This window comes from Podarcis vaucheri (genome assembly GCF_965113315.1).
Source record: "Podarcis vaucheri genome assembly, chromosome: 14".
NCBI classification, from domain to species: Eukaryota; Metazoa; Chordata; class Lepidosauria; order Squamata; family Lacertidae; genus Podarcis; species Podarcis vaucheri.
In genome coordinates this window covers 11,208,890-11,235,378 of record NC_138752.1, presented here as the reverse complement: position 1 = coordinate 11,235,378, position 26,489 = coordinate 11,208,890, and the positions used below count along the sequence as shown (strand labels likewise).

Here is a 26,489-nt window from a genome sequence, read left to right as displayed (position 1 = left end):
TGTATGGTGCTTGCTCTGACCCAGCACTCAGCATAATGACAGCTGTACAAACCCAACGGAGGAGAGAGGGAACCTTGCCCTGGGAAAGACTTGGCCCCTTTCTTGTTCTAATCTCACCCGTTTCCCTGGGGCTGATGTGTCACTGCCCTGCACCCACAGGCTGCTGCAAGGGGCTCCCTGACAACAGCAATGCCTGCCGGGGCTTCTGCTGTGGGTCCCCAGCAGCTTCATTTGTGGCCACTGTCCTAATTCTTCTCAAACGCAATGGTCTGAAAATTGCACCATTACAGAGCATTTGGAGATAATAATAATAATAATAATAATAATAATAATAATAATAATAATGGCCCTGCCATGAAACCTGGCATCCAGCACATGCTTATTTATAGCAATTCTTGGTGTGTGTCCCCCCCCCCCAGGATATATAGCAATCTGCCTCTGCACTGTGTCAGACTATTGATCTATCTAGCTCTGGGTCATCTGCATCTGCAGCAGCTGTGCAAATTTTGGGAAAGGAGCCTTTCTCAGTTCTTCCTGAAATGGGGGCCTTCTGCCTGCTCTGCCACTGAGCTATGTGGTCTTTTCCTGCAGCTTGGAATTACTATAAGAAGTTGCATAACCGATTTCATCAGAACCCATGATGGGGCAGAAAACGTGTACTGCAGGCAAGAGCAATTATCTGATGCTTCATTTCAGCCTCTGCAGTGCCTTCTGTTTCATCTGTTCACAGCCTAAGTATTTCCAGCCTTTATTGACAGTGAGCAGAATGTGGGTAGGAAAAGCTACTCATGGGTTGTTGTTGTTGTTTTTAAACACCAATGTTTGACTGGCCGATAAGGTTAAAGAAGCAAGTAGACAGACTTTTTTTCTTGCAAGCATTTGATGGGTGGTTTTTTTAAAGGTGCCCCATATTCCCCTCAACAAAACTACAATTCCCATCCTGGTTTTAACAGCCAGTCCCTCTTCCCAGGGAACTCTGGGAATTGTTGCTCTCTGAGGGGTCTCCTCACAACTCTCAGCACTCTGAACAAACCACAGTTCCCAGGATTCTTTGGGAGACGCCACAAATATTTAAAAACTTTTGGATGGCAGGAGCTGTTTGACAGTGGAATGAACTCCCTCGGAAGGGGTTGGACTCTTTTCCTTGGATATTTTAAAGCAGAAGTTGGATGGCCATCTGTCGTGGGTGCTTTAGTTGAGATTCCTGCCTTGCAGGGGGTTGGACTAGATGACTATTGGTCCCTTCCAACTCTACAGTTCTGTGATGCTAGGAAAGTGATAGGAAACGGCTTTAAATGCGTAGTGCAAATGGGGTCTTACTTCCAGTTGTGCAAGCCTCCTCTCGTCGAAACCTTTGTGGCTTGTTTGCAGACTGAATATGGTTAGGACTTGGGTGATGATTCTGCAACCAGAAATGAATGACCCAGGGAGTTATCTTGTGCGATCCCATGACTTCAGCTCTTGGCTCGCGCACAAACTACATCCATTCTTCTCCGTTTCAGGTTGTCATTCCTGTTGTCTCTGTCCAGCTGATAAAAAAGCACAAAACGGCTCGCCTGTTGCCGAATGGACTTGCTATCACCACCAATGCCAGCCGAAAGGTAAGTGACACAGGCAAAGATCTGTACTATTTGAGGTCAAAGCTGTGAACATTTTCACCTATAAATACTTGGCCTTTTAGACACTACAGCAATAAATCTGCTGTGTTTGGGGGTGGGGGTCAGGGACATTAGATGCCCATGTGCAGATATCCCATGTAATCTGCACCTAGGAATGTACGGAGTTGCCTTATGGCCCCGCCCACTCCAGGCCTGCAGCTTCTGATAGGTTACTCCCAAGGGAATGTGGCCCTTGACAGAAACTGGCCTAAGGAATGGGAACTTGTGGCATTCCAGGCATTGTTGTGTTCCAGCACCTATCAGACCCAGCCTTCATGACCGACAGCTAGGGATGATGGGAGTCGTAGTCCAACAGCCTCTGGAAAGCCACAGATCAGCCTCCCTGGCTTTGAGCCTTGGGTCTGCAGTGCAAATCAGGACCTCACCACATTTCCACCCAGCCCTTCAGAACTCCCCCGGTGCGAATCGTGTCCCTTTACGATGTTGGGTTCAGTCCCAGCCTGCCCTCTTCATGGGTTACGTCAACTCGGAAAGGAACGGGAAGTTGCTGGTTGTTTCAGCAGAGTCTAGTAGGCTTCACATCAGCAGCTAGCAGGTTCTAGTGCACTTGAAGCACCCATTGACTTTTGCTGGTGAAAGCTTATGATGCAAATAAACCTGTTCGCCTTAGATGTGTCATGCAATTCCCCCCCCACTTCATGTCCTTGGCATTTAGGTCTGGAGGCAACGATTTCCCACTCAGTACTTATACTGTATATGTTTTTTGTTTGTGTGTAAAAACCTGCTGCGTTGTTAATTATTATCTAGTGCCCTTTATTCCTTGTGTCACATTGGGGATGGCGAACCTGTGGCTCCCTGGATGTTGACTCATCAGCCCCAAGCAGCATGGCCCAAGGATGAATCGAGCTGTAATCCAGCTTCTGGAAGGGCCACAGCCTGCCCATCCCTGCCCCACATGAAAGGATTGCCAGCGCTTCTGCGGTCACTGTTTCCTCACCTTTGGTTCTGCTAGCACACCCTCTTGACGGCGGATGGTCCTCCTTACATCGCCTTGATATCGATCCTTCCTCAAATCTTGTGCCATGTTGAGTTCAGTTGACATCATGTTTGAGATGAGGAAGCTGGAGCTCCCATCTTCAGCCTGTTCGTGCACAATGTACCCTTCTCCCTGTGGCCAAGTGTGGCGCTAGTTTTGCCACCCTTTCTTGGACAGGGGGTGTGTGAGAAGGGTGCTCAGAGCACAGAGGGCAGGGGGAAAGGGAGATGGAACTACTAGAAATGTGGCATCTATCTCCGGTGAGAGCAGGCACTCACAATATTTATTTGTTTAAAACACGCTTGGGACTCCCAATGCCCACCAGCCCCTGCCAACATCAGGGATTTGGGGAACTGTAGTACTACAGCTGGGGCAGGGAGCCTGGGTGTAACCTTCGACGCCTCCCTTTCCACGGAGGCGCAGGTTGCAGCTACAGCAAAGGTGGCTTTTTTCCATCTCCGCCGCATTAAGCAGTTGGTCCCTTACCCTTCTCGCCCTGATCTGGCCACAGTGATCCATGCGACGGTCATCCCCAGGCTGGATTATCGTAACTCACTCTACACGGGGCTGCCCTTGAAGCTGACCCAGAAACTCCAGCGGGTACAGAATGCCGCGGCGAGGCTCCTTACGGGATCACATTCATCCAGTGCTTTACCAACTGCACTGACTCCCGGTGAAGTACAGGGTCAGGTTTAAGGTGCTGGTTTCGACCTTTAAAACCCTATGCGGCCTAGGACCCTTGTACCTACAGGACCACCTCTTCTGGTATGCCCTGCGGAGGATACCAACACTCTGGAGGTCCCAAGTCGCAAGGTGGCTAGATTGGTCTCAAGTAGGGCCAGGGCCTTTTCAGTACTGGCCCCAACTTGGTGGAACGCTCTGTCACAAGAGACTAGGGCCCTGCGGGACTTGACGTCTTTCCGCAGGGCCTGCAAGACAGAGCTGTTCCGCCTGGCCTTTGGTTTGGACTCAGTCTGGCCCTTATGTTTCCCTCCCCTTACGGTTTTGATCTATGGGCTACTTTTAAAACGAGGCTGCATTTTAAATTGCATTTTAACCTGCGTTTTAAATTGGTTCCCCCCACCATTATGTTTTTATTGTAATTTTACTGGTGTTAGCAGCCCTGAGCCCAACTCTGGCCAGGGAGGGTGGTGTATAAATAAAAATTATTGTTGTTATTATTCCTCCAAATGTTCCTGAACTGTCTGGGCTTTCTGAGGTTCATGGGAGTTGTAGTCCACCCACATCTGGAGGACCAGGGGTTCCCCATGCCTGCCAGACAACAACTGACGGGACACAGGTCCCCCATTCCTGGTCTGAAAACATTCTAACCCTGCCTTTCGATTAAGAAAAAGTTAAGTTTTGTGGCAACAGCTTACGATTCAGAATAAATAACATGAAACAATTTCCATAAAATTGCACAGAAACTTGAGCACAGGAAATGAAGGCTACGCCTCTGGTTGAAACCCTAGTAGACCAGGGGCGGATGGAATGTGGTTTTTCGAACTAGGCATGTTCACCACGGCTAAATGAACTTTTGCTATTTTGGCAGCCGCCTGATGGGTTTTCCAAAACTGAAACCCATGAAACTCTTCCAGATGCATGCGTGGCTTCCATTTCAAGCCACCCATTGCGGGCGGGCGGCTGGCATTTCAGAAAGAAGCCCCAGGAGGCCTGGCGTAATGCAGCCTTGCTGAGTCTGCCAGAGTCTCATCGCAGGCTCAGTGAGCCCTGGTGATGTCCTTGCAGGGCAGCTGGTTACAACGGTCCCTTGGGGGTAGGTGACGAAGGTGGCAGGTAGTCATGGGTCTATTGCTACTTGGGTTGTTGTGAGGATAAAATAGAGGGGAGCATGTTCCCTGAGCTCCCTGTGTGAAAGGCACCATTAAAAATAGAATAAATAAGGTCTTCTCTCCACCAGAGCACTATGACAACACTTTAGCCCAGGGGTCAGCAAACTTTTTCAACAGGGGGCCGGTCCACCGTCCCTCAGACCTTGTGGGGGGTCGGACTGTATTTTGAAGGGGGGGAAATGAATGAATTCCTATGCCCCACAAATAACCCAGAGATGCATTTTAAATAAAAGCACACATTCTACTCATGTAAAAACACACTGATTCCCGGACCATCTGTAGGCCGGATTTAGAAGGCGACTGGGCCAGATCCGGCCCCCGGGCCTTAGTTCGCCTACCTGTGCTTTAACCTGTCATGGCTTTCCCCCAGAGAATCCTGGGAAGTGTAGTTTGTTAAGGGTGCTGAGAGTTGTTAGGACTCAGTGAGAAACCATTCCCAGAGTTCTTTGGGAAGAGGGATTGATTATTAAGGCACTCTGGGAATTGTAGGTATGCAAGGGGAATAGGGAGTCCCCTAACAACTCTCAGCATCCTTAACAAACTACACCTTCCAGGATTCTCTGGGGGAAGCCATGACAGGTCAAAGTGATAATCATAGCGCTTGAAATGTTTGGCGCTTGAAATGTTTGCAGGCTTACCAGTTCTTTGCAAGTGCCCTTTGAAGGGGGCATGTTAATATCCGTGTGTGTGTGTGTCTTTGTCTTTAAACGTGCAAATGCTGAATCAGCCTGGCCAGCTGCCGTGCTTCAAACTTTGCTGCTTGCACCATGATTATTCACTGCTCCTGATTTTTGTTTTGTTTCCAGTACATCTTCGTGTCCCTGATCTCTAGAGACAGCGTGTACGATGTGCTGAGGAGAGTCTGCACCCACTTGCAGGTACTTCCACTCCCTCCCCGACAGCCCTCATGGTATCACTTAAAAGAATTGGTCAGCTGGTCTCAGCAAAGGGTCAAAAGATCCAGGTTATGGAGGAGCTCGCTTTTAAAAGCCTGTCCGTTGCGATGGTCCTTGGGGGGTCCTGCCATTTAAGTTGAGAGGTTGGTGGCAACAAGAAGGGAGAGGGTTTTCTTGGTGGTGGCACCCCCAGGTATGGAAATCTCCCCCTGCTATCCTTTCCATTGCCAGGCAAAACCCTTCTTATTATACCATACCTTAAAAAACCAAAGAGCATTTCTGCTATTTGATGGTTTTGGATTTATAGAATTATAATCTGAATTGTGGTATTGTCGTTAATTTGATTTCGCAAGCAACAATTTTGTAAAAACTTAAAAAGCAAAATCAATGTTTTGTTTTAAATGTTATATAGGATTCAAAAAGTTACAGGATTTGAAAATAAAAGGAGAGGTTACTGAGTAGGGATCAATTACTGCATGTAGCTCTTTTGCAGTCATTATAGCCATGGGGTTTTAAAAAAATCTTACACATGAGTTTCCACATTAATGGCTTCCCCAAAACTGTTGCCCAAGGTGAGTTGCCTCTGTCTAATAGAAGGGCTAGCTTTGAAAGCATGGCACTTTGATTAAGCAGAGCTGGGAGACCTGCTGCCGCAGGATACCTCCCATTATCCCTAACAATTATCCACACTGAATGGGAGTCCAACAAAGATTTGAAGGGCCAACTAAAGGCTGTTTTTGTCTATTTGCCACTCCTCGTAAGTTTGTGAGCCATGTCTGTACGAGGCAGCTATCTCTCTCCATCCTGGGTAAAAAGTAAGTGGGGATCACTTTGCAGAAGCAAAAACAACTATTTTAAAACTCAGGTTTTATCCCAAGACTCTTCCCCCACTTCCCTCTCACGATAACCAGAGAACACACAGAGTCCTGTAATTTTGAGAGAGAATCAGGAGTTGGTGGCGATGGCATCTTGCGGGATGCCTTAACACTGCAGTGGCCTGAAGGTCTGCTTTCGGTAGGTAACTAGGCAATTAACGCTCTAAAAGCCTGTCTGATTTGTCTGGAGTACATTTCGTCCCTTGCTCGGCCGGCAGAAAGAGAGGGGGGCACTTGGCTAACATTTTGTCCTTCCCTCCTTGCTTCTTAGCCGGCCTGTCTCTCAAACGGGCACTCTGCCATTTCCTCACTTCACAATTGGTAGTCGTAGGACGTGAATTAGATAACTCTCGTCACAAGCTTCAGCTGGATCTATTTCTGGCCGGTGTTGTGGCAGAGGAGCAGATCGTCTTACTGGGATCTTAGGATCAGCCCCCTGCCCCGGCCCCTCCCAAGCAGTCCTAGGGTGTTTTTGTTCAGGGAAAACTCTCCTTTTGTTTGTCTGGATGAGGCTTTTGTTTTGAGGTTTTCTTGAAATACAGCCAGGCCTTTCATGACTACAAAAGCATGCTAGCTGGGTGACAGAATGCACAGGAGACACTTTAAAATGCCTTCTGAAGGACAAATATTACTTTTCCAACTTTGCCCTTGATGGCCATGTGAGTGCATGGAGTTGTCAAGTTGTAAACAAAATCTGCCCTTTCCCCCTTATGGGGTACCCAAGAGCCCGTATAGAGTCCTTACATGGGTTCCTTATTGGTAGGAGAAAATAACAGAGGCCAACCAGAGAATACTGAGAAGCAAAGCAGCTAGTAAGCCTGATCTTTATTAAAGCTGTTGCAACAGGGTGCTCCCCTCACACACAGGAGGACGGAGGAGGACCCAGAACCAAGGTGTGTCTGCCCTTATATAGACATTTTAAATTCCCTGCCCTGGAGCTCAAGACCACCCCTCCACACATCATACATACATCACAGAAGCGGTGTAACCCAAGACCACCCCCCACAAACATCATACCTACATCACAGAAAAGGTGATCTACAACAGAAATTTGAATGTTGTTATTTTTCCTGTCTGTCAGGTTATCTGATAATGCCTTATCTGATTGCCTTTCCTGGTAGTCTGCCCATTCCTTTGAAATGGTGATTACCCAATTCCTGCCCTCCCTCCTTGCAGAGAAAACATTTGGTCAGTTTGGGAGTCAAAATGGTTTCAGGACGGTCTTCCTGTGCTGCTCCAGACATGGGGTCCACATATCTATGTTTGCGCTTGGCTGGTACATTTACGAACATTTATTACATATATTTATTACATACATAAGACCTTAAATTTATTATTTTGTTTACAACAGTCAAACCACCGGACCACCTTTGTCCCCACCCACACCACCCATTTAAAGCACATGACTCCACCTCAAAGAATCTTGGGAGCTGTAGTTTGCTAAGGGTGCTGCGCATTGCAGCTCTGTGAGGGGCAAATTACAGTTCCAGGGATTATTTGGGAGAAGCCAGGTGTGGATGGAACCACAGGGCTGTGCGTGGCAGTGGCTTTCTGGGGTCTTATGAAAAGAGGGTTCCGATTCTCTGGTCCTCCTAACTCAGGAATGGGGAACCCTTTTCAGCCATTTTTTTTTGCCTCATGGACATTCGGGGGGGGCATAGGAGCCAACTCCTAGGAGCCGAGGTCCCTTGGTCCCCCCAATAAAAGATTTGAGGGGGTTGCCCCCCAAGTTAATTGCCATAGCCATTCAAATGGTTTGTGTGGCCAGAGGCAGAAGAGGGTGGAGTAACCAATTCATTGCAGCACCTTGTAGAGCAGCCAAGCACTGCAGCTACAGGAATAAGTCAGATTTCGGCTCACACACGCCCTCTCTCCAGAGGCACAGCTCAAGGATCCATGTCAGCCAGGAAACAGCGCTCAGGAAAGTCATGGTGCAGGGCTGGGAGAGGTGTGCCTGGTGAAGGGTGCTTGCAATCTGAGGAGAGCCCTGAGGGCCACATGGAGAGGCCTGGAGGGCCACATTAGGTCACCTTGCTGGAGTGCATGTGCTCTGCCACTGAGCTATGGACCTCTCAGTTCAGGAGCTCAGCATGGCTTTCTTTCAGTTATTTCTTACTGGATTTTTGGTGCAATAATACAGAGACCAGTTAAAATACAAAAAAGTATAACTCAAAACAAAGGCAACCTTCCATGACTTTCTCTTAAGAAACAACGGGGACTTTTGTCAAGCCTGCTAGACACTGTGCCATGAAATAGTTTGTGCCCCTCGTTTAAGCTAGACAGACCCATTCTGAAGCTACCGGTCCTACTCAGTGTTATGCCTGGGAATTAAATCAGTATTTGAGGTGGTTTCATCTGGTGCATGTGTGGAATGGCAGCTTTGAGGGGGGGGGGTGATTTTGGGCAGGGAAATAGGACAGAGGGAAAAGTCAACCCTCCATCCCTCTCTCTGGTCCTGATCTGGATCAGCTCTCCCTAGTTGCTAATTTTAAAAAGAAGGGCAATAATGAGAGATGTGATGTCGAAGTTTATCACAAGACAGAAGTACTGTTTTGGGGGGACAGGGGGTGGGCAGGTGTGGGGGACTCCCTGGTCCTGAATGGGGTAACTGTGCCCCCGAAGGACCAGGTGCGCAGCCGGGGAGTCATTCTGGACTCACAGCTGTCCATGGAGGCACAGGTCAGTACCGTGTCCAGGGCAGCTGTCTACCAGCTCCACCTGGTACGCAGGCTGAGATCCTACCTGCCCGTAGACTGTCTTGCCAGAGTGGTGCATGCTCTAGTTATCTCCCGCTTGGACTACTGCAATGCACTCTACGTGGGGCTACCTTTGAAGGTGACCCGGAAACTGCAATTAATCCAGAATGCGGCAGCTAGACTGGTGACTGGGAACGGCCGCCGGGACCACATAACACCGGTCCTGAGAGATCTGCATTGGCTCCCAGTACGTTTCCGAGCACAATTCAAAGTGTTGGTGCTGCCTCGGTCCTGTATACCTGAAGGAGCGTCTCCACCCCCATCGTTCAGCCCGGACACTGAGATCCAGCGCCGAGGGCCTTCTGGTGGTTCCCTCATTGCGAGAAGTGAGGTTACAGGGAACCAGGCAGAGGGCCTTCTCGGAAGTGGCGCCCGCCCTGTGGAACACCCTCCCTTCAGATGTGAAGGAAATAAGCAGTTATCCTATCTTTAAAAGACATCTGAAGGCAGCCCTGTTTAGGGAAGTTTTTAATATTTAATGCTGTACTGTTTTTAACATTTGATTGGGAGCCGCCCAGAGTGGCTGGGGTTATTATTATATCATTGCAGCTAGAGAACTAGCAGTGTTACTCGCACTGCTTTCTGGTCCAGGTTTATTACATATACAATATAGTCTGTAGGCGCAGCACAGCCTTGGTGGGGAAGGGGGACGATGCTGGTATTTTCCTGATGTGCTAATAGTTAAAATGCTACAAGTCTTAAGAGAGAGATTTGGGGTTAGGTCATGACAAGAGTCTTACAGTCCCTGAGAACTGGTGATGCAGTATTGGCTGCTCAGTCAGCTCTTGGGGGCAGAGGGAGTGGTTGAAGCTTCGGTTGGTTTGCACATCCTTCCGGAGACTCTTAAAGCGAGTGGCGCCTGCGTAGAGAAACTCCTGTCTGTTAACGCCTCTTCTCTCTGCAGGTCTCAAGCAAAAAGAGCCTGAGCTTGAAGGAACTGACTGAAGAGCCTGACACGGTTTCACTGGTAAGATGTTCTCTTGACTCCCCACTACGGTGATGAGCTCCTGTTGCTCTGTCCCAGCTCCTGCCAACCTAGCAGTTCTAAAGCACACCAGTGCAAGTAGATAAATAGGTACCACTACAGTGGGAAGGTAAACGGCCTTTCCATGTGCTCTGGCTTCCGTCTCAGTGTCCCGTTGCGACAGAAGCGGTTTAGTCATGCTGGCCACATGACCCGGAAAGCTGTCTGTGGACAGACGCCGGCTACCTCAGCCTGAAAGCGAGATGAGCTCTGCACCCCCTAGTCGCCTTTGACTGGACTTAACCATCCAGGGATCCTCTACCTCAGGGGTCAGCAACCTTTTTCAGCAGTGGGCCGGTCCACTGTCCCTCAGACCATGTGGTGGGCCAGACTATATATATTTTTTTTGGGGGGGGATGAATGAATTCCTATGCCCCACAAATAACCCAGAGATGCATTTTAAATAAAAGCACACATTCTACTCATGTAATATCACACTGATTCCCAGACCGTCCATGGGCTGGATTGAGAAGGCGTTTGGGCCGCATCCTGCCCACAGGCCTTAGGTTGGCTACCCCTGCTTTACCTTTACCCAGGTCCAAACCATACCATACCACGATATATACTATCACGACATACTAAGAATATTTAGGATGGTATTCAATGCTAGTCCTATTCAGAATAGACCCACTGAAGTTAGTGAACAAGCCTATCTTAACTCCATTAATTTCAATGGGTCTACTTTTGAGTAGGACCAGCATGCGATTATGACCCATACTGTCTGGGTATGCTGTATATATACGTTGTGAGTTGCATCCAGTGCAGTGCTAAGTTAAATATACTGAGTTGTATCCAGCATTAGTATTACTTGACGTATACCGTATTTTTTGCTCCATAACACTCACTTTTTTCCTCCTAGAAAGTAAGGGGAAATGTCTGTGCGTGTTGTGGAGTGAATGCCTACGGGTGGCGGGGGGATCTGCTGCAGGTGTGAGCAGAGGATCCATGGTTCCCCTTCCTTCCCTCCTCCGTGGCTCACTTTGAAACAGCAAAGCAGGAGAAGAGCCGCTGACTGGGGAGAAGAGAGGGACAGAGAGCCTGGTTACAAAGCACGGATCCACATAGATCCTCAGGATTTTTGCATTGGGTCACCCCAAATTCATCATCAGATCACATAGCATGTCCATGGTTACAGCCTGCACCAAAAAAATCACGCACCCACTGTTGCCTGGGGCCGCAGTGGTGCAAAATGTGGTTACAAAGCATGGATCCACATGGATCCTCAGGATTTTTGCATTGGGCTACCCCAAACTCACCGTCAGATCACATGTCTGTGGCCACAGCATGAACCACAAAAATCATACACCCACTGTTTCATTTAGAATATTTTTTTCTTCTTTTCCTCCTCCAAAATTTATGTGCGTGTTATGGTCGGGTGCGTGTTATAGAGCGAAAAATACGGTAATCATTGAAATAAACGGACATAATTAACATAGGGTCTCCTTTGAGTAGAATTTTAGTTGGCTGCAACCCAATTAGCAGCATACTTATGCACGGGTGAGCCTGCCGATTGCTGCTATCTCTTAACCACATTTATTGGCATAAATAATAACTATTAAAGCTGGGCCTCTATGCCTGGCAAACTGCGTTGCCTCAAATTACTGAAGGGTACCTTCTTTAAGGGACTGAATTTGGGACTATCTGCATGCAAAACTGGTTTCTCTGCCACTGAGCGATGACTTCTCCCCGGAGGAGAAGGCTCACAATGTCCAGGAGGGGGCAGTCTTGCACTGGGAAGAACTAGCCTAGCAGGCTTTGTTGACAAACCTCTTGCTGTGTTAGCTCTGCCTGTAGGTTGACACTGCAGTGAAAGATCGTGGCTCCTTCCTGCAGCCAACTAACCCGCTTTCCATGCCTTCCACAGGAGGTGATTGTCCCAGAAGTGAAGTGGAGGAAGGGCTCCCCGGCTTCGTTGTCCCTGGCCCTCCCAGATGCAGGCTTCCAGTGCATCCACCGGGCATCTATCAGCAGCCTCAGCACAAAGGAGAGCTCTTGTAACTCAGAGGAGCCCCTAGTCTCAGGTACGGGGCAGCAGGAGGCTGGGAAAAGGCCCTTGGTGCCGCTGCATGTTTTTTGTCTGCACCTGCGGACTCTCGTTGTTTTTTTATTATTATTCAAAATTATAACAGGACATATTATCCAAAAACATATCATCCTTGTCCTCCCCATTTTTCCTCCCTCCCCCCTCCCACACAAAATCCACCCACCCCCACCCCACCCCCCGACTTCCCTCAGTTCCAGTCTTTGATTTCTCTAAAAATGCTGTTTTCTGCATGTTACAAAGTTGTATAGATCCTCAATCTATTTAGCTGATTATTATCAAGAAAAAGTTTGTGAATGTTTATTCAAAATCTGCCAAGGAGTCCAGTTCGCTTTGTTGCATCTTCAGATACTTTGTAAAGGGTTCCCATTCAGCCTTAAAGTCACAGTTATCCTTTTCCCGTAGCTTATATGTCAGTTTTGCCAGTTCTGCATAGTCCATCAATTTTTCTTGCCATGATTCTTTAGTTGGGGTTTCTTCAGTCTTCCATCCTTGTGCTACCAGAACTCTCGTAGTCGCATACATGAAAACGTTTTTGGCAGGTCTTTCCCTACAATCCCCAACAAAAATGCCTCGGGTTTTTTAACAAATGTTAAATGGAACATTTTCTTCAATTCGTTGTATATCATTTCCCAAATTTTTTAAATTACCTTACAATCCCACCACCTATGATAAAATGTTCCCTCCTTTTCCTTACACTTCCAACATATATTTGAACTAGTTTTGTACATTTTCCCTAACTGCACTGGTGTTGTGTACCATCTGTACATCATCTTCATGTAATTCTCCTTCAATAGGGAACAATCTGCGGACTCTCAAGCAGAGCTTCCTTTGCCCCGCCTGATCTAACAGCTGTCCTGGCAGCAACACCAACTGTTCAGCTGTCACAAGGACATAAGCTGCATCTCAATTGCCCCATGTAATCTCCGTCATGCCAGCCGCCCCATCACGTCCCTCCTGAGTGCATCCATGTGTCGGCTGCGCACAGATGGCCATGCTCTTTGTTCATGCTCTCCTTTTCCATTTCGCTTCAGACGCCCGGGGCAGTTCATCCCGTCAGCGGCCACATGGATGCAAACAAACACCATTTCCTTCTCAGAATTATTGTACAAAACTTTGTTTTAGAGGGCGGGTTGTTACTATCCAAAAACATATAGCCTTCATGTGGGACTTATTTGCGCTTTCTGAAGCCCTAGTGACCTTTGCCCGACAGTAGGGACGGCTACCATCTCTTTGCTGCTGGGTAGCCCACAAAGCAGCCTTTTCCACCAGTCGGAGTTTCTACCCAGGCGCAAATGCAGTAGTCGGCTTTAAGTCTCTGTGCTGTGTTCTCAGTTGTGTGTAGCTGAGCTGCAAATGCACCCCTTGGATCCACCAGGAGTTGTGCACTCAGTATTGTGGGCCCAATTTTATGCAACCCCGTTTTATTGTTATAGGTAGCTTTTTAAATTTCATCTCTAAAATATTTTTGTCCCGTGTCCATGTCATTCTAAGGAAAGCAGCAAGGCAGTATTAACTGCTTGTTGAAGGAGGTGCGGCTGCAGCAACAAAAATTCAAATATTTGCTAGCACATTTTGATTGGCTTTTAAATATTCTGGTCCTGCATATATAAACAAATTCCTGTCTGAAAGATAGGATTTAATCTAATTAATCTCTACCTTCTGTATTGCAACCATGCGATGGGTATTCTAACCGCTGTTTTACCCAGTCTTTAATTTGGTGAACCTCCACACACTTCCATGTGTGTGTGGAACTAGCCCATTGGTTGACTGCTTGCAATTTCATTTGGCTATAGGGTTGGTTTTTTTTGGTCTTTTTGTTTTTAATATTCTGAAAAGAACCTCTAATCTTTGAAAGCACACCAGTGCAAGTAGATAAATAGGTACTGGTGCGGTGGGAAGGTAAATGGTGTTTCTGTGTGCTCTGGTTTCTGTCAAGGTGTCCCATTGCACCAGAAGCGGCTTAGTCTTGTTGGCCATACGACCCAGAAAGCTGTCTATAGACAAACACCGACTCCCTTGGTCTGAAAGTGAGATGAGTGCCACAACCCCATAATCACTTTTGACTGGACTTAACCGTCCAGGGGCCCTTTACCTTACTCTTCAACAGAAATATTTCCCCAGATCTCAAGTGTCTCCTAACCTTCCAAAGCAAATGTTGCAGGGGCATAGAAGGCATAAAGGTTGGAGAGAATAGCCCTGTTGGGCTAGGGCAGAGATGGTGAGTTTTTGCCCTGTCCCCACATCAGATGTTGTTGAACTACAACTCACATCATCCCGGGCCATAGGCCATGCGTGCTGGGGCTGATGGGAATTGTAGTCCAACAACCTGGAGGGCTAAAATATTCCCCAGCACTGTGCTAGCAGATGCCCACTCACGCTGCATTGGATCTCACCCTGTATGTGTGTGTGTGTTTGCATTATATATTGTTTTAATATTTGAGTGCCTGATGCCTTTTTATTATTATTCCAGAAAGTGCAATAAACACTGAAGAGGAGTTGGAGGTGGAGCAGAGCTACCAAGCAGAGTTGAGGCCATCTGATTATCAGCTGCTGAAAATCTTCATTGTCTTGTAAGCCTGCAGGCACGCGCCCCCCCAATTCCTATCCTATCTCCGGGTTGGTTTTCTGACTCTGAGCTCAACGGTGCCTCTCCGTTTTGTCTCTGCTTCCGCAGGATCTGCCTCCTAGTGGTCTCCTCCTCCTACCTGGCTTTTCGCATCTTCCGCCTGGAGCAGCAGCTCTGCTCTTTGAACCGGGACTATCTCTCGCGTGTGCCCCGGAGGTAGGAAAGCCTTCCGAAGCCCAGCGAGTGTCTGCAGAGGAGCCCTTTCTCGGGGTCTGGAAGATGGGATGGATAACCTTCTGTTCTCATTATGCCAATATTGAATGATGCCCTTGGTCGCCACATGAGGAAGGGATGGGGACCCTGCAGGGGTGGTCCGGATGCTTTTGGACTTCAGCTGCCATCATGCATGGCCAGTGGTCAGGGATGAGGGGAGATGAAGTCCAGCGACGGGTCTGGAGGGACCCACAGGCTTTCTATTTCTGCTATAAGCAAAGGTTCAGCATTGCTTAATGTAGCTTGTGAACGTCTCTCTTTTTTAAGAGCCGATTGACACCAGCTTTAGTGGCAGCAAAGCGTGGCCCATGGCCAGTATTACTACTACTACTACTACTACTACTAATAGTTGGTGACTTGTGGAAGCCCCACGTTGGGCAAAAGATCCCTGCATTACAGTGCGTTGGACTATATGTCCCTTCCAACTCTACAATTCTGTGATTCTGTTCTTTTGTTAGACTGCTTCTAAAAATCCCAATTCTGCAGTTAGAATATCCCAGTCCTTGGCTGGAATAAATTGTGCACATTTCAATGAATGTTTACTTGATTCCTGCTCCTGCCACTGCCAAAAGGCAATTCTGCATCTGGACTTGTTTCCTTTTATGGACTGGGATGTGGGTGGTATCATATTCCTCGAGGTGGGAACACAGATGTTAGGCATGGACAAAGACTTGAGTTGTACTGAGTTGAGATGATTACTGGAATTTCCCTCTCTCCCGCCAAGTGAGCTTTAGTTCCCTTAAATGTATATCATTAATTGCCTTAAAAAGGTCCTTTGACTTGAGTCATTAACCCTGGAACTTTCTTTTAATGCACATGCCTCCATGCCGGACTGGTCCAAAATATTTTTGCTGCAGAGGTGTAGCAAAAAACTGTGACATATCTCCCCTCTTCCCACTCCCGCGTTAAGGTGCAGAGAAGTCAAGGCCAGCCAAATTGGTACCTTTTAGATATTGCTGTTGTCTTGTGGTCTTGCAAACCACCTTGATTTTGCTTTGAAATGAAGGGCGGTGTACAAATAACTGAAGTAAATGAGCAAGTGATGCCATAGGCACCTCTTCCTTCTTCATAGCAGTAAAAATGCAATAGTAAAAAATTAAGTAACTTACAGCTTGATGCCTTTTCATGGTGGCTCGCATCAGCTTCATTAAGCAGACACTTCACTCTGCCTAATATTAGGGCCGGCCCTGAACACACACAAACAAGGAGCTGCATTAAATCAGGAGAAGTTCTCTTGCCATTTGTGGGGCAGTCAGGTTTCCCATAGGATTGCTTCAGAGCCTGCTAACAATGGTCTCTTTGTTTGTTTCTGACAGGTGACTGTGGGCTCAATAAAGACAACAGTGGAGAAAACAGCGCCCGTAAACATAGATCTGTGCTGCGTCCAAGGAGTTAACACGACTGCTGTGAAGCCAGAGCAAATGAGCCCCATGCTCTGTGCTCCTCCTGGACCAAAGCTCTCTGCTTCCAGTGGCGAAATCTAGAAGTGCTTTCCTGCCGTCAGCAACCCATTGGGACGCTTGGCCAACAATAGCCAATGCAGCAGCTTCCAGATGTTGTTGGGCGATGACGTCCATCGTCCCTGGCTGTTGGCGGGAGTCCAGCAACATCTAGAGGGGACTGTGCGGCTGCCGAACTGGCTGTACATGGGCAGCAGTGGTGTTTGTGAGAGTTGCCAAGGGTTGCCAGTGCAATAGTGTCTTCATTGATGGTGTCTCTGGCCATACCTTCCAAAGGCTCTTCAGCCACTGAAGACGTTGGGTAGCTTGCTCTCTAGAGCGGCAAGAAAATTTGGAACTGCAGGGCTTCCTCTGAGGCTCCCCTTTGTATTTCAAAACTGCAATGTCTTCCCGGGACTTTGCTCCAGAAGGGCTGACTGTTACCACCAGCAAACTGTTGCGGCTGGTCCTCTTTCACATCCTAATGCATCCTAGCAAGGTCTGAAGAAGTAGCTGGGTTCTCTTCTAGGAGGACTCTGGACTGCTGCTAGTTCTCGCTGCTTTCTTTCCCCTGGAGGAAAGGGGCAGCAGGAGAAAGTTGGGGTTGGATTTTTTTGCTGCAGCGAAAAGCTCTGCCTTGGAAGGAAGACGGAATTATCCTTTGCCCAGGGCAGTGAAATCATCTCCATTAGAATCCATCTTCTTGCACTAACAGGATTCCTGTCGTCTAGGGAATGCTGCTGGAGCAATTCTTGTGGCCCTGCAAAATTACTGTAACCGCTGCAGCAACATTCAGCTAAGGGACCCTGTGAACTGCCAGGCAGGCCCTGAACACTCATGGAAAGACGCCATGGGTGTGCACTTTCTGGGGACAGATATAACTTAGTGGTGCGTGTGGCCCTCAAAGCACTTTACGTGGGTCTGCCCCACTTAACCCAAGGGCTTTGCAGCTTGGCACTGACATGAGGAAGCAGAGACAGGGGGCTTGGCTGGGGTAAAGCAAGCTGATCGCTTTTTTTGGCTCTTTGCAGATGCGCCAGCTCTCTCCTCGGAAGCAGGTGGAGCCAAGGCCGTGCCCCCTTCCATCTTTCTGCAGCACAACAACACAAGGCAGCTCTCTGAACCCCAAGCCCTTGAGAGGCCAATTCATATGCAGGCTTGGAGTCAGCCATCTGCATCCCTAGCCATGGAAGCCTTGAATGGCTTGTATAGATGACTTGGGCTGTGATTGGGGGCAGGGGGAGAGGGTTTGTCTGCTCCCATCAGTGCTACTGCCCTGGACAAACTGGGAGAGTTGGCCAAGGGTAGAACCATGGAGGCAGAAATCCAGGGAGCAGTTAAGAACATCGGAAGAACCCTGATGGGTAACTGTGAGAAGCCCCACTGGATCACCGAGAAGCCAGGATCCTGGCCCGTGAGAGTGAGGACTATGCTGAAGAAGCTGGTTGTCTTCGCAAGCAAAGTTCTCCAAGGTGGACTTGAGGCCCCATGAAAAACGCCTCTAGCACAGACTGACTGACTGAATGAATGAATGAGTGTGTGAGCTAGTGTGTGGCCTTTGAATACAGAGCAAGCAGACCACTTTGGGAATGGTCCCTTTCAGGAGGAAGTGGGCCCTGCCTGTGGGACGTTAAGGGATCTGGGACCCTCTTGGGGTTTAAGGGCGTTGCTTTTCAAACTTCCTGCTTTCTGGGAACCCTTTCCTTGTGGTCTGGTCTGCCGGGAACGTTCCTTGACATCTTCCAGTGGACCACTTTGAGTGTTGTGTAAAGATTTCAGTGCATGTTCCTGGGTATAAAGTCATCTCAGGTGACATGTACTGGTCTCAGGGCTCAGTGTGGCGACTGTGCAGCAAGCCAGAGGAGGGGGCAGAATTTAGCTGGGGCTGGGGCTGGGGTAGATAGAGGCAGGGTGGTGTGTTAGCCCTTTGTGTTTGGTGCTTCGCTTCAGATAGCAATGTCTTGGAATTCCACCAGGAAATTGCACCCACGTGCCAGCATCTTGCAGGGAAAGGAAGGCCATCCTCTAGCCACGCTTGATCTTCTTATTGAGGGAACGCCTGGGTCCCTCAGCACACAGTTTGAAAAGCACTGCTTGGCAGGGGGTTGGACTCGATGGCCCTTGTGGTCTCTTCCAACTCTATGATTCTATGACTGTTCCAGGTTTGAAGGGGCTGCATTCTGATGGGAGTCCCCCACATCTGACAGGGGGACTACTGGCAGTCCTAGGCCACATCTGCACCAAATACTTTTCAGAACTATGATAGCAGTTGTGGCTTCCCCCAAAGAATCCTGGGAACTGTAGTTTGAGCACTAGAATAGGACTAAGGCCCCTCCTTCCTCTCATAGAGTTACTGTTCTTAAGAGCTGTTTAACAATCCCTTTCCCCTAGGAATTCTGGGTAATTTTAACTCTGTGAGGGGAACAGGGGTCTCCCGACAACTCTCAGCACCCTTAACCAACCCCAGTTCCCATGTTCCTTTAGGGAGGAATCCTATAAAGTGGTATGAAAGTGCTTTACATGTGTGGTGCAGCTGTAAAGGGCCCGAGTGGGTTTATCTGGCTGTGGCGGTTCTTGGATCAGTGACAGAGGCTGGGCCGGCGCCTCTGGAAGATGCTGTCGAAATTTCCCAGAATGCCCTGGGGTGACACCGTTGTATGTATTTTCGTGAGTGTGTCTGTGGGAAATGGAAGCTTTCATACAGTGCTGACCTGATGACTAGGGATTTTTTTGGTGGGGGGCCCGGGCAGGTATTGTAATTTCTGCAGCTCCAGGACTGCTTGAATGAGCAAGAATGGAGGGTTCCGGAGGCCCAGCAGGTCTGGCTGTGGCATGTCATTTCGAAGAAGCGCACCCGTCTGTGTTCTCCTCTTCTTTCCCTGCTCGCAGTGCCAGGAGTTTACTGGGCTGCTGGACAGCCAGTTGACTTCTTTCTTAGCAATAACGTCTCAGGTGTTCCTCTTCTTTTTAATCAGATCTCCCATCTCGTGGGAGGTAAATGTAATATTTGTGCTGATTATGATGATGATTACTATTTTGGAAGGAGCTGCTAAGACAAAGTCCTTTTGTTTACTGGAGAGTTGTCTTGGCTGTGGGGTCCTGGTGCTCTCGGCAGTGGGCACCATAAGGTGTGTTTGTGTGTCCAGAATCTGAGGGGCAGGTGGAGCAAAGCAGGCCTAGGAAGTGCCAAGAAAACCCAATTTCTAGCAAGGTGGTTGTGCGCTGCATTTTCTATCACTTCCTGCAAGTCTGTGCTCGAGCATAATGGTTCAGAGCATGAGCTATGAGCCAGAAGGCCCCAGTTCAAATCTCAGCTGAGCTACGAATTTGCTGGTTGGCCTTTGGTGAGCTGCTGTCTCTCAGTTCTTGGGAGCCCTCTTTCTTTTCTCTAATTTTGGGAATAACAGTACTGGCTTACCTTACAGGGATGTTGTAAGGATTTCAAGGTAATGTAAAGCGCTTTGAAAAAGCGCTCTATAAATACTAAGTATTATCATTAGTGTTATTCAGTGTAAGCAACGATTCTATTTTCCCTTGTCCTTTCCTTTTCTAAAGTTCAGAACAATTGCACAAATATCCTACAAGCTCGTTGTTTTCTGGCTTTGTTGTCCTGTAAGCGACATGTGTTCATAGTTGTGGGAGGATATAAACACCAGCAGAGGCACAGCAGACCTTGAAGCCTCTTTAGTCCCCTTGGAATTCTCTTTAAGGCAGTGGTAGGGAATATGTGGCTCTCTAGGTATTGTTGGGACTGCAGCTCCCATAAGCCTCTGCCAGCAAGGGATGATGGGAGTTGAACATCTGAAGAACAGATCCTTGGCCAGCAATGAAAGTGTTAAGCACATACACACGTACACCTCCTGTTTCTTTTACCCTTCTGGACACAGCAGCTTTTCCTGCTTTAAAAAAGTACCCCATGTTACACAAGTTGCTTCAGTTGCAGACGACTCGTTTATTTATCATCAATCCTTATTTGTTTGCACAAAGTCGGCAGGGTACACCCCGGCCGTTTATTGAGCACTCATTCTGATTCGCGTGTGGGGAAGGTGATGCCACGAGTCACATCAAGCGATTGCCATTCCACACACTTTGTGTCTTTTTGAGTCACTTTCCTTTACAGCAAAAAAAGAAAAAAAGGGTTGTTTTGCTTTGTTAGTAGGTGTGTTGCACAAGATTGCCAAACCCACTTTAATCACATAACCAGAATTTCCTGGCGTGTGATTTAATCCCACCTGCAAAAGAGCGACATCTGGAAGCACCTGCAAACTTGCCTACGCTGTCTGATTTGGCCCTGCAAGAAAATAGGGAGTTTCTCGGCAGTATCCAGGCACATAGAACAAAGCTTGAAGGGTGTCTGGCAAAATTCACCTGGCTGCACAATGAGACTCTGATTTGCCCATACCTCCACAGCCCAGATTTCTGATTTGATCACAAAAGATAATGTGATCTTACTGTGGGCCAGCTTCTACTGTTGACTAGCTTATTCACAGAGTTGCAGGCCCAGATGTGCGTCATGGCACCAGCCATAACCTGAATCCACCTGTTCTATTAATGGAAAAAGCAAGGCTGCTGAGAAATGCCCAAAAGGTTGAATTATCTGAATTGATCCCAGAGGCACAGAATTGCTCTAGGCAAGGAACGGACATCTGCTTCGTTGTCATAGAGCAGGCATGTTGTACCTATAAGCCTTCCAAGTGTGGTTTGACGAAAAAGTCCCGTTCTCCCTCACCAGTGAATATTGGTGGCTGGAAGCTGATGTCCAGTCCCATCTGGAGGGCCACAGGTTCCACATCCTGGAAGAGCATGGGAGTTGGGCTTTCCTGATTTCAGCTGCCATTTGCAGAGCTGTGATCATGGCGCTGCTAAGGCAGGAGGGAAATGTACAGTCAAAGGTCTGTGTTGGTTTCCCAAGCCTGTGTGCACGCAGCGAATTCCATTTTAACGGCTTGAACACACAGCTGTCGGGAGTTCAGGAGTTCACATTTCAGCTGTTGAGAGCTGAAGTGTTGAGATTCTCTTGTGGGGACGAGCCAGGAACCTCTGCCACCCAAGGCCAGGAGAAACAGCCCTTTAGTGTTTTGTAAATCCTTTTTCGCATGTGCCACGTTCCCATCGAGGCAGAGGCATCACGGATCAGCTATGCTTGAATGGGACACATGCCTAGCAGTCTGCCACTACAAGCTATGCATATTTGGACAAAGTATTTCGGATGTAGGGCAGAATGAATGCTGCTGTGAATTGTGGCAGCGCTGGCTTTCGCAGCAATGCAAGTTTGACGCTGAATCCTCCTACCTCTGCCTCTTGCACAGTGTGCTGCTGAGGCATTTTTGCAACAAAGGCTGACTTTCCAGTGTGATTCTCCTGAAGGATAAAGGTGGTGTCTCGTCCAACCTTGACTCCCAGATGCTACGCTGCAACTTGGCAGTGTAGGGCAAACCACCTCACCAGTATCTTAAAAAGTATTGATGTCCTCAAATGTCTGCAGTGCTTCAGCAAAGTTTTGCGGTGCCAAATATTAAAATGCAGACAGTGTTTTTTGTTTTTTAAACTGAATCTTATAGCTGAAATTGCTTTGCCTTTCAGCCTGGTGATCCACAGGTCCCTTTGCCCCTCCATTTCTTTGCATGCTTAAAAGGTAAAGGGACCCCTGACCATTAGGTCCAGTCGTGGCCGACTCTGGGGTTGCGGTGCTCATCTCGCTTTATTGGCTGAGGGAGCCGGCATACAGCTTCCGGGTCATGTGGCCAGCATGACTAAGCCGCTTCTGGCAAACCAGAGCAGCACACGGAAACACCGTTTACCTTCCCGCCGGAACGGTACCTATTTATCTACTTGCACTTTGGCGTGCTTTCGAACTGCTAGGTTGGCAGGAGCAGGGACCGAGCAACGGGAGCTCACCCCATTGCAGGGATTCGAACCATGACCTTCTGATCAGCAAGTCCTAGGCTCTGTGGTTTAACCCACAGTGCCACCCGCGTCCCTTTGCATGCTTAGGATGCAGCAATTATGTTCTGCAGAAGAAAAATGTGAACAACGGGGAGAATTGAGAAATCATGGCCCTCCAGAGGTTGCTGGACTCCATCAACCCCAGACAGCATGGCCAGTAGCCAGGTGTGATGAGAGTTGAGAGTCCAACATCTGGAAGGCTGCAGGTTCCCTATCTCTGTCTTAAAAGCACAGGCACACTGGCTTGACATATGACAACCTTCTGCAAGAAACTGAGGTGGGTCCTTTGCCAAGCTACAAGCCTAGGAGAAGCTAGCCCCTGTGACCAACTTCTAGTGAGGACTATGACAGAACTCTCCTAAGCTGATTGATTCTCCTGAGGACTTTTGGGGGGCCTGTCTGGTGCTCCTCCGCCAAACAGGAAAGCTGCCATCTGGGTATTTCCCGATTTGTCTGCACCAAACCCCTAGGCCTTGGCCTTGTGGCTTAATCAGCTTGGTTTTTGCTGGGGGAGAACTGTAGGTTACGACTTCTGAGGTTCCGCAATTGCAACGAGGACAGACTCCTGCTACTTCAGTGCCAAGCAGCTGCTGAGCTTTCTGAGCCCGTTCTGACTGAAAAGCTCCCGTGTTTGTGAAATTACAACCTGGTAACATCTGCTGCCTTGTTGGGGTGGTGGGTGGGGAGGGGCTTGCCTGGATGGTGGAGCTGAGAAAGGGCTCAGGGCACTTAGCAATATTTCATAGAATTGTAGAGTCCCCTTCCAGGCTTATGCTTGAAGTGGAGAAGGTTTCCTCCAGATTATTCAGTGCCACGGAAATGAATGTCCTCCACTATAAAGGGCAGCATGGGAACCTCTCCCCCCCCTCTCCCCCAAGTATTTCCATGTTTGTTCACAGAAATACTTCCATAATCCTCTTATTCTAGTTTAATCACTACATAGTCTGTGGTAGCAATTGCAGAGATTAGAACTGTCACTCTGTTGTTTACTCGTTCTTTCAAAGGAAGGCTGCATTTGTCAGAGGATCCAGCCAAATATAAGGACTTGGCAGTGTATCACTTACATAGGGATGAGCGGGGAACCTGTGGCTGTCCTGGTGTTTGTTGGACGTGAGCTCCCATCAGCCCCAGCTAGAGTGGCCAATGGTCCATCAACATTCTGTTAAATAACAGTTAAATAATCTGTTGCCTTTCAGCATGGTTACAACTCCAGATGTTGCCCAGCATTTATCATGCTTAAGGGGTCTAGAGACTCCCATGTGTGTCTTGCTTCCCACAACCATCTACTGTCTAATATAGCAGAGCCTGACAGTTAAGAGAAGAGGAAGCCGCCCCTGGGCTTCAGAAGAAGAAGAATGCCTGCTGCTTGTTTTCTCAGGATGCTTATGAACCAGCTGTGTCCCTCCAGGGTTCCTGATCTGTGCCACTTTGTGTGTTGGCTACTGGGCATTTCCAGGGGGAATAGATTGCACCCGCTTCCTGTAGGGTGTAATACTGTTTCAAATAAAAACTCAACATTTTTCTTAAAATGCTAGAGCCAGACAAGCATCTGTTTTTTCACTGTGCTGCAACACTTATGCTGTACAAACTAAGGTTAATAATGCTGGATGCTACCATCTCATGTGTGAATGATACACATCCTAATCTCTTGCGGTCCCTTCTTGCCTTGATGACTTTGCGGCAATTCAACAGGATTCTGCAAAGCAAGGGCTTTGGTGCTTAAAGCATGACGTAGGGGGGGGGGGAAACCTCTCTGATTGTTACTAAATATCAGGGACCATTGTTGATTTCTCATTTTCCTTCCCTGATAAACCACTGTCCGTGTTTTTGGTTTTGAGGAGTGCCATGCTAAAATGTTGATAGCGCACAATGCTAACACTGAGTTGTATCCAAGGTTTTTCATACTCAGAGAAGACCAATTACAATTAATGGGCATGACTAATTTAGGTCCATCCAGTTCCATGGGTCTGAGTAGAACTTAGCTGGATACAACCAATTGCTATTTTTCAGGCTTCAACTCTCTCCTCAGGGTCTCTACAACACCTTTTAAATCTCCGTTTGAAAGCCCCTATGCGCAAAACACTCCCTGGAAATGGAAAGGCAGTCGGCTTAAAATGCCTCTTACCGCTTACCCTTAAGAGCCCCCCCCCCCTTCACTGCCTCTGTATTCTGAGGTGCTAAAATCTCAGAAGTACTGGGAAACTTGCCTCCCCCACTACCAAATGCTGCAGCAAAAAAACAGCACAAAAGCTGTGTGCACCCTTTTTAAAACCAGAAGAGTAACCTAAATGAAGGAAAGTGGAAACGAGAGTAAATGTATCAGGTAGCAGATGCAGGGAAAGACCGGGCCCTGAAATTCTAGGCAGCTGAAGCCAGTCAGAGTACTACTGAGCTAGACAGACAATTTTCTTGGCCTACTATAAGGCTGGCTCCTGTGTGCCTAATGCAGATAAAAAGGAAAACAGAACTGATCTGGGCATGGCGATGTTTGGTGTATGTATGTCATAAAGACAGCTGCTTTTCTGGGGTAGATATAGCAAGAGGCTCTAGCTCAGTGCAAGGGCAGCTATTTTGCTTGCAGAATGTCCCTCTCCCAGTTTCAGTCCCTTAGCATCTCCACTAAAAAGTTGGGATAGGGGGAGAGAAGGTGCTTAATGCTTCCTCTACTGTGCTGTTTTCCTGATTTAAGTACCCTGCCCAGCTGCCACTGATTCCTTGGCGCAAAAGCTAGATGTACTAGCTGGCTCCATCAATTGCGTATTCTTCCGCTTATGTGACATTTAAATGCGAGAACAGCAGACAGACCAGGAAGGATTTTAAGAAAAAAACAAGTGTGCTCTATCATATAATGCTTTAGGTACTGCTAAGACTCATCTCTTTCCCTGCCCCATTTCCCCCTCTCTTTATGTCTTATGCCTCATTTCACCACACACCAACTATGCTGCGGTTAGAATGAACTGCAGAGAGGGTAGATTTCAGGGTGAAAATGTATGCCTGCCAATTAGTACTACGTACTTTCTCATAATTACAAATATAACACTAAATATGCTCCAGCCCTTGCAATGTGGGGAATCTCTGGCCCTACAGTTCAAAAGCTGCGCTACAACATTTCAAAGTAACAAATGTGGGGACATCATCATTAATTAAAATAAACCATTAAAGCTCCACCTGAACAATAATAAAGTGGAAGAAAACTAGTGCAGCAGAAAATCTCCAGCATCAGTGAATAAAATTGTTTAAGTATTCATTCTGAAAGGTCTGGGCTAATAAAAAGGCTCATCATTCAGCATGAATGTTTGCCACTCCAGCACCAGTATGAGTCTGCCTGTCCGTCTATCCAGAGACTTCTCTACCTTTTCCACAGCACACTGAGTGCTGGTTCTTCTTGCTGCTGTCAATGACCACATCAGGATACTTCCATTGGGAGCACAGCAAGCCGTTTATTTTCCTTAGAGGTGTTCAGCAGTAAATGCTTAAATGGAAGCGTTTTATCATTCTTATGTACACAAGAGGGCAGTAAAATCCTCCACGTGCATGCAAAGGGGGGGGGGATACCCTGAAGGGGGAACATCACAGCCAGGCTATCTTCCCCAGCCTAGACGCTGTTTCCTTGTTGTTTCCATTCTACTGTCCAGTTTGCCTAAAGAATTAGCAGTGCTGGAGAGTAGAGAGAGGTAGCTTGCTAGGGTGACAACTGGAGAACATGTCCCATTTGAGCTGCCCCTGGTTTTCTCCTGAAGGAGCTGTCCTTCTGCAGTGCCAATGAGACACACTTTGCAACCTCACCCAGCTTATTCAGCAGCGACTATCTTTGCAGTAACTTCAAACAATAAAAACACATGCCTGCGGAGGCGGTGGGAATTGGGTGAGCTTCAGTGAAATAAGCAAGATCTATAAAATGTTACCCATTGATTCTACCTTCCCCTCACCAACTCTCTCTGGATCCTGCCCTCTGTCTCCTGCAAGTGATAACTTCCCACTTCATTATGAGTGCCTTCTTTAGCATGGAGGCTGTGTCATCCTATCCCAAGCCTGCCACCACCCCAGCTTCTCCATATAGTTAAGTCTTCTGTAGTGGTGAGAAATTGTCCAAGCACAGGGAAATATAAGTTTGGTTTGTATCTTTTTCACGCAACCTGAAAAAGTGCTTTAGCCTCTTTGT

At 47.9% G+C, this 26,489-nt stretch overlaps 1 protein-coding gene and 1 long non-coding RNA gene across 8 annotated transcripts in view; one reads left to right on the top strand and one right to left on the bottom strand.

Annotated features, from left to right (window-relative positions):
* The window catches only part of GRAMD2A (GRAM domain containing 2A), a gene marked incomplete at its 3' end in the record, with an annotated part of 63,419 nt that extends 46,031 nt beyond the window's left edge, over positions 1–17,388 (top strand). For 6 of the 7 annotated variants that reach the window (XM_082198692.1, XM_082198689.1, XM_082198693.1 and 3 more), the window contains 7 exons: positions 1,503–1,601; positions 5,315–5,386; positions 9,940–10,002; positions 11,924–12,080; positions 14,574–14,673; positions 14,778–14,885; positions 16,259–17,388. In XM_082198692.1, the coding sequence (XP_082054818.1) occupies positions 1,503–1,601; positions 5,315–5,386; positions 9,940–10,002; positions 11,924–12,080; positions 14,574–14,673; positions 14,778–14,885; positions 16,259–16,262 (603 nt within the window). Of the gene's footprint in view, positions 1–1,502; positions 1,602–5,314; positions 5,387–9,939; positions 10,003–11,923; positions 12,081–14,573; positions 14,674–14,777; positions 14,890–16,258 lie in introns of those variants that run through there. The other variant, XM_082198688.1, reaches the window with a different exon arrangement.
* Positions 17,389–20,313: 2,925 nt separating this feature from the next.
* Positions 20,314–25,269, bottom strand: LOC309518582. The gene is made up of 2 exons (XR_014213522.1): positions 21,111–25,269; positions 20,314–20,493 (listed from the first exon to the last, which is right to left on the bottom strand). It is a non-coding gene; the product is annotated as an uncharacterized lncRNA (long non-coding RNA).
* Positions 25,270–26,489: the final 1,220 nt, after the last annotated feature.